The sequence below is a fragment of the Citrus clementina genome, unplaced genomic scaffold, assembly GCF_000493195.1.
Source record: "Citrus clementina cultivar Clemenules unplaced genomic scaffold, Citrus_clementina_v1.0 scaffold_7, whole genome shotgun sequence".
NCBI lineage: Eukaryota > Viridiplantae > Streptophyta > Magnoliopsida > Sapindales > Rutaceae > Citrus > Citrus x clementina.
Genome location: NW_006262075.1, coordinates 8,159,295 through 8,165,810, shown reverse-complemented (window position 1 = coordinate 8,165,810; position 6,516 = coordinate 8,159,295). Strand labels below are relative to the sequence as shown.

At 33.5% G+C, this 6,516-nt stretch overlaps 1 protein-coding gene across 1 annotated transcript; it reads right to left on the bottom strand.

Annotated features, from left to right (window-relative positions):
• Positions 1-943: 943 nt before the first annotated feature.
• Positions 944-4,786, bottom strand: LOC18035822 (inositol oxygenase 1). The gene is made up of 11 exons (XM_006426773.2): positions 4,569-4,786; positions 3,945-4,047; positions 2,895-2,976; positions 2,594-2,798; positions 2,205-2,264; positions 2,060-2,112; positions 1,845-1,967; positions 1,686-1,755; positions 1,505-1,583; positions 1,309-1,390; positions 944-1,219 (listed from the first exon to the last, which is right to left on the bottom strand). The coding sequence occupies exons 1-11, from the start codon at positions 4,597-4,599 to the stop codon at positions 1,193-1,195; spliced, it is 915 nt and encodes a 304-aa protein (XP_006426836.1). The 5' UTR covers positions 4,600-4,786; the 3' UTR covers positions 944-1,192.
• Positions 4,787-6,516: the final 1,730 nt, after the last annotated feature.

Genomic DNA, 6,516 nt, shown 5'->3' with positions numbered 1-6,516 from the left:
GTGGAGGTAATTTTATAAATAAAATTTGATATTAAAACCAATTTTATGAATTTTTATTTTTATTATAATGTTGTCCCCTATGAATTAATTTGCCGGATTCGCCCTTGGTCCCCGAACAGCATTTGGAGCGGAATAATGCCTCCAAATAAACTAATATATCCTGTATATATTATCAGGAAGTAGGTGAGCAAGTAAACTTTGATCAAGTAAGATAATGAGCCAGCACAAATTTTTTTAATTTAGTTAAAGGATGGTTTATTGACCATGTGTGTGTGTGTGTCTATATATATAGGGAGCTGCTACCTTACGTTAAACGTAAGGTACAGTCCCCTCACACATCTGGATCTCATTGGCATTCGTTTCTCAGCTGTGTGAGGGGGTTGTACCTTACGTTAAACGTAAGGTAGGCCAACCCATATATATATATGTGTGTGTGTGTGTGTGTGTGTAGGATAGCGATCCAATCTGGGAGTCCCATATTGGATCATTGTCTGGGAATCCACCAGGGGCCGTTGGATTTCAATCCAACGGCCGTTGGTGTCTTCTTTTTTTTTTTTTTTTGGCTGCACATTGAAATTCAAAGGCCACTAGGTTTTGTCCCGGAAACTGTTCCAATCCAGGAGTCTGGGATTGGAACAGTTCCCTATATATATATATGTGGTCAATATGTATGTATACACACACATATAAGACTTTCATTTAGATTGATTAAAATTAATAACGGTTATTCTTTTTATTTGAGGTTTGAATAGCTGAAGGCGCAAGCCAACATGTGCGGCAAAGGTCTAACCAAAAAGTGGACCAATGTCATGTAGACTGACATTTACAATTCTAAATAAGGTATGTCGTTTGTCTATTGAATTGTAGAACGAAATAAAAATTAATTTTAACAGATATTTCTGAAAAGTCTAGACTTGGCATTAGCGATAAAGAACTTGCAAGAGACTGCCAAATAGAACTCTTTTATTAGAAACAAACAGATACCAAATGCATCTCACACAAACCATAAAATGCAACATTATTATTTTTTCGTACAAGAACTTCAAACTAGATAGATTAGCTATTTAACAAAGCAACTATGATGACCTCTCAAAAACTAATTCATCATCATATTCATTAGCTAACTTCTCTGTCTGCTGACCACACCAGTACCCATATTGAGCCATCGCCAGTTTCAGAAAACTCTTGAGTCTCACCATTTTAGCTTCGCCGGGAAATACTGCAACAAGAGAGTTGTCTTGAGTTAAGAACACATAAATATTTGTAGATGCAAGTGAGCTAATCAAATAAAAATTTATTGGCACTCACCTTTTCAATGAGGGAGAGATAGTAAGGCTTGACCTTTTCCACGTCTATCCGGACTTTGCTCTTGCTGTAAAGGTCATATTTGCTGGCCAAACAAGAACGAGGAGTTAACTAATTGGAATTAATTTAAAAATAGCAAGAACGTTAAGCATATCCACACCGTGTACTTGGACTTGCTAAAAGAACTTAAAGGGCTTACCTGAATATTTGAAGCCACTTCAGATTTTCTACATCCTCCTCGTTCATTAAGTTTTTGTATGCTTCTGATTTGTGCAGCGCTGCAACATGAAAATTACTTCCATTAGCGAAACTTTTATCTAAACAACAAACAAATTCACAAGTACTACTTGTCAAAATAAAAAAAAGTGTTTTCTACTTACCATGGAATGAGTGGTATCTAATGATGAAAAGAGCTGCTGAAGGCAGAGTTGTTTTGTTCTCATTGGCCACCTAATTTGACGTTCTAGAGTTAATTGCGATCAATCTAGATTCAACAAAATCGAAAAGTATGATTTGATAAAGGCTTGTAAATTTTTTACCAAGTACATGTAGTCATCGTGCCCCCACGACATCATTACATTGTCCAATCCGCATCCTTCTGAGTAAACTCCATATTCAGTGTTGAAAGCAGGGTTGGAGTAGTCTGGATTTTCTTTAAAATACTGCACCAACAGAGCAATAAGAGTCAAAATTTGCTCATGGCAAAAACTTATTAATATATCTCTTATGTTTTTAAAATTTGAACAAAAAGGACCTTGTGGTGAACGATGGATTCATCGAAAGCACAGCCAACCGGGAAAGTGTCACCTGTGAAGACAAATGTGATCAGTCGTTTGAATGGTAATAACAAGAGTATTTTTCTCTAAATATCATTTTTTTTGGGGGGGGATGCAACTCACCAACTACCGCCCATTGAGGAAGCCCTCCAAAGCTAGGAAGATTTAGCACCTTGCCAAGATCTACAACCCATGAAACAACCAAGTTAACCAACGATCAGAAACTGAAGAGTTATCTTTATACATTTTAGCCTATGCTACTGTAGACATATTTGTTTAAGTGTTGCTCGGGCTTGATTTTAAAGCACAACAAGCTTAAATGCCCACTTTTACTCGACCGCTAATGTTTATCAATCATCCATCTATTTACACAGATTGAAAGAAAAAAAGCACCTCAATCTAAATCATACCCTACTTGCACTTTCTTGGTAACAGTTGCACAATCTAACAATGCAAGCATGAAGCATGATCGTGCCATAATTTAAGAGAAAAATGTTAGGGAAAAAAAGTACCATGGATAAGGCCAGTCAAGTGAAGCCAATCTTCATCAGGATAGTCCTTTCTGATAGCTTCGGCAGTCTGCAGCAGGTGCTCAATTTGAGGTTCATCCAGGTCTGGATCGCTCTCATCCACCACATCATTCAGAAGTTCACAGCATTCCCAAATGCTCATTTCCACTCTGTTTAATTTGCCATACTCCTCCCTCATCTTCTTCACCTGCAGTTCAAATGAAAATTACTTGCTAAAATTAGACAATGTTCGGATTAATTTTTTGGTTTAATGTACTATGCGACTGAGAAATGGACTGCTTACAAAGTCATATGTCTGATTAATGTGATTGATTCTGTAGAAATTCTCCACTCCTTCTTGCCTTTCACCTTCAGCATCATAATCCCTGTTCATGGAACACACATGAATGTTAGATCAATCATAACTACAAAATTCAGCATAGATTAAAATTTAGAAAAATTAGAGGTCGATCATGAAAAGGGAACGGCAGAGACAAGATTTTGGTTCGATGGGACCTATAATTAAAAAATATTAAATTACGGAGGCTGTGTTATAATAATTATGAATATGAGGGGTAAAACATAAAATTTACATAAAAAATAAAAATTAGTCCAATTAAAATTTTTTTAGTACTAAAATTTACAAGCTACGCCAATTTTTTGTTATAATTCATCCTAGAATTATGTCATGATTAACATTTCTGCACAATTATTATTTTTAAATATTTGGAGGCATCAACTTAATTTCACTTAATTAAAAAGTCACGAATCGATTAACAGTTCTCTGTCAAGACATCTGATGTTTAGATTGATAGATATTTTTCTCTTTGAAATGATGGATGACTAATGTAAAATTATCGATTATAACATGACTACTGGTAAAAGTGTGACAAAATGTTAGCAATTGCTGAGGAAAATAAATAAATAAAAGTCCGTATTTGGAAGACAATAATTTATCCACCCAACAAAAAATTTAATTAGAAAACTTCTTGCTGAACTATGACTTGACAGCATAATATATATGCCGTATATATCATGGAGTAGGACAAAACCCGTGGGCCATGAACATCAAGTCCGAAACGATCCAATTGAAATTCCAACATGTGTTTGGCATCAAATTGAAAGTTAATTAAGGGGTACATAGAAAGCTTGTCCAGGTCAAGGGATATGGAGCTTTAACCATGATAAACTTTTTTCCAGATTCAATATCGCTTCATTTTGCTCTTTACATTAATTGTATTTACATTTAGTCTAGCCAGGTGGAAATAATACAGGAACAAGTCTAAATTATATTATGTAATTGAGCAAATTTTGGATATTAAACAGCAGGATTAATCATATAGCAAAGAGCTACCTAAAGGTGTGGCCAAATGAGTTGGTCTGTGGCACCAGAAATCCACCGTCTAACGACAGTTCTTTCTCATCAATAGGGACCTTCTTTTCCTGTACCTCAACTCCTGATTTAAACCCAAAAAAAAAAAAATACAGTAATAATAAATAAATAAATCACTTAATGTTAACTATCGGGGGAAAAAAAATATCTTTTCTTGATACAGTTTTTGTAAGCGAATGAGTTGGTGAGAAAATTGAAAATATTAAACAAAAAAACAGCCCATAAAGTGTATAAATGGAATTAAATTAAAACAACAAGTTATAGAAAAAAAAAAATATAACCCAGAAACCCTAGTTTGGTTTATAAGGAAAGATTAATTAGACAACAGAGTCAAAAAAAAAAATAAAAAAAATAATAGTGCATAAAAGTTAGAACTAAATCAATGCAACTTTTTTTTTTTTTTTTGAAATTCATTCAAGATTTGTGAGAAAAGCAAACTGGGAAACCACGATGAAACTTCAAAATCTGAGTACAATTGATCAAACATTAATGAAAAAGGGAACAAAAAAAACTTGGTGAGTAATTATGAGCAATTATTGAAGAAAAAATAAGCTAAGTAATTGAATAAAATTAATAAATTATTACCAAAGTGAGGCTGATCAATGAGGATAGTCATCCTGAATCAAAGTACCAAAAGCTCACAGTCTCAAAGAAAGAGAAGCAAAAACCAAAATGCAAGAAATTTAGTGAAATAGAATTTGTGTGGGGTTGCATTTTTGGTTTGGAAAACGCAGGGTATTTATAAGTGGCCGGAGAGTCCTTCTCTGAGAATTCTTTGGTCCCAAGTCCTTCCATGAAAATCTACAAACTTTCTTTGTTGTATTTTACCATATCCACAATTATAAAATCTTTTAACTAATATTTATGATTTATATTCATTCACTCTTTGATTGATACTTCCATATTTATCTTTACTTGTATTATTTTATCACACAAAATATAATAAAAACCAAGGATATTTAAGGAAGACGAATGCCATGCCAGTCGCAACTACACGACTCTGAAAAAAAAAAGCTACTTTTAGAAATTTTATTTTCAATTATGATAGTGTCACAAAAATTGTACGGATTGAGTTGACAATAAAGCGTAAAATATATGAAAAGGGCAAAATAACAGTCTAAATATTGACATAATAATAATAAAAGTAACTATAAAACTACATGGATTTATAATGTTAATTAAAAAAAGTAATAATTTTTTACTTAATACTATAATGCCATATGTTATGCGGCCATCGAATCAGATTCTTCGATTTAAATATCACGAAGATATTAGCATAATAAAAAAAAATCATAGGTCCACATGATAATTTTGTTAACTTCTTTTTCTTTTCAACTAATCATTTCATCAATCACTTGGGCTAAGCCCAGGTAGCTAGAGACACTCCTTCACAAATGTGAGGGAGGGGGTTCGAAACTTCGCGGGAGGGGGTTCGAAATTTCGCGGACGCATTGTAGGGGTTTAATTTAAAAAGTTCTTCCTTAGAGCCCAGAGCTTGAGTGAAGACAGTATTTCTCCCACGGTGGGAGTTTGACGTCCCTCGAATATTTGAGAGGCTTAAAAATCTGAGCGGTGCCATATCAGCATTAATGTTAACAGGACTCAGTATATATATATGATTGTACATATCAGTTATACTCTCATGTAATATGAGTTGTAATTTGAGCAATAGTCTCATGACATAAAAAAAAAACTAATCATTTCATCTCCTAGCTTACAATTATTTGTATCTGTAATATTATTATTATATTATTTTCTTCTGAGTCATATTCATGTGGTTTTTATAATTTTTTTTTATATAATGGAACTTGAACCCAAATGCTAGAAGGTGGTTCGAGTTTCTTTTATTATCTAGTATTTGAAAGTAAAGTTGACTTAATTTAAGCTTGAATATTTGAATAGTGCTATCACAAAATTGATCCAAAAGATTCAACTGATTTTTTTTTTTTTCCCATAGACAGGGTGAAAAAACTTATAGCTTTGACTCTTGGATTGACGGGGCTTTTCATTCATTTTATTTTTTTACAATTGTGATTCGGCATCACAAAATTGATCCAAAAGAATCAATTGATTTTTTCTTTTTGTAAATATCTATAAATTTATACTGTTATATTTATTTTTAAGAAACAAAACTAAATTCGCTCTCTACGCTGACTTTGTATTTACAAAACGTGCAAATTATACTTCGACTTGAGGTTGCGCCTATATACCATTTGATATTTAATTCGTAAAATCTTTAAAGTGGAAATAAAAGGTCCCAATTTAAAGAGGAAATTAAGTCGTCATTAATCTACCACTAAAAGAAATGTGGTAGGTGATCATTTGAAAGAAAACAAAAATAAAACGAAGAAAATGTTTCACATTTATTATATTGTGGGGTCCACGTTGTGATAGAGTTCTTGACTGATGTCATGGATTCGAGTCAGATGCCAGTTGGAAACCGCAATTCAAACAGTCCCCGCGACCCCAATTGCGGGACCTACTGACGTGGCATCGAGTCAATGCGCATCGTTTTTCTGTACATTGTTATCTG

Excerpts from the sequence above, each read along its gene's own strand:
- LOC18035822 (XM_006426773.2), bottom strand. The coding sequence starts at position 4,599 with ATGACTATCCTCATTGATCAGCCTCACTTTG. Across the intron at positions 1,968-2,059 it reads AATCCATCGTTCACCACAAG|TATTTTAAAGAAAATCCAGA; the intron begins GTCCTTTTTGTT and ends CTGTTGGTGCAG. Across the intron at positions 1,220-1,308 it reads ATCTCTCCCTCATTGAAAAG|TATTTCCCGGCGAAGCTAAA; the intron begins GTGAGTGCCAAT and ends CTCTTGTTGCAG.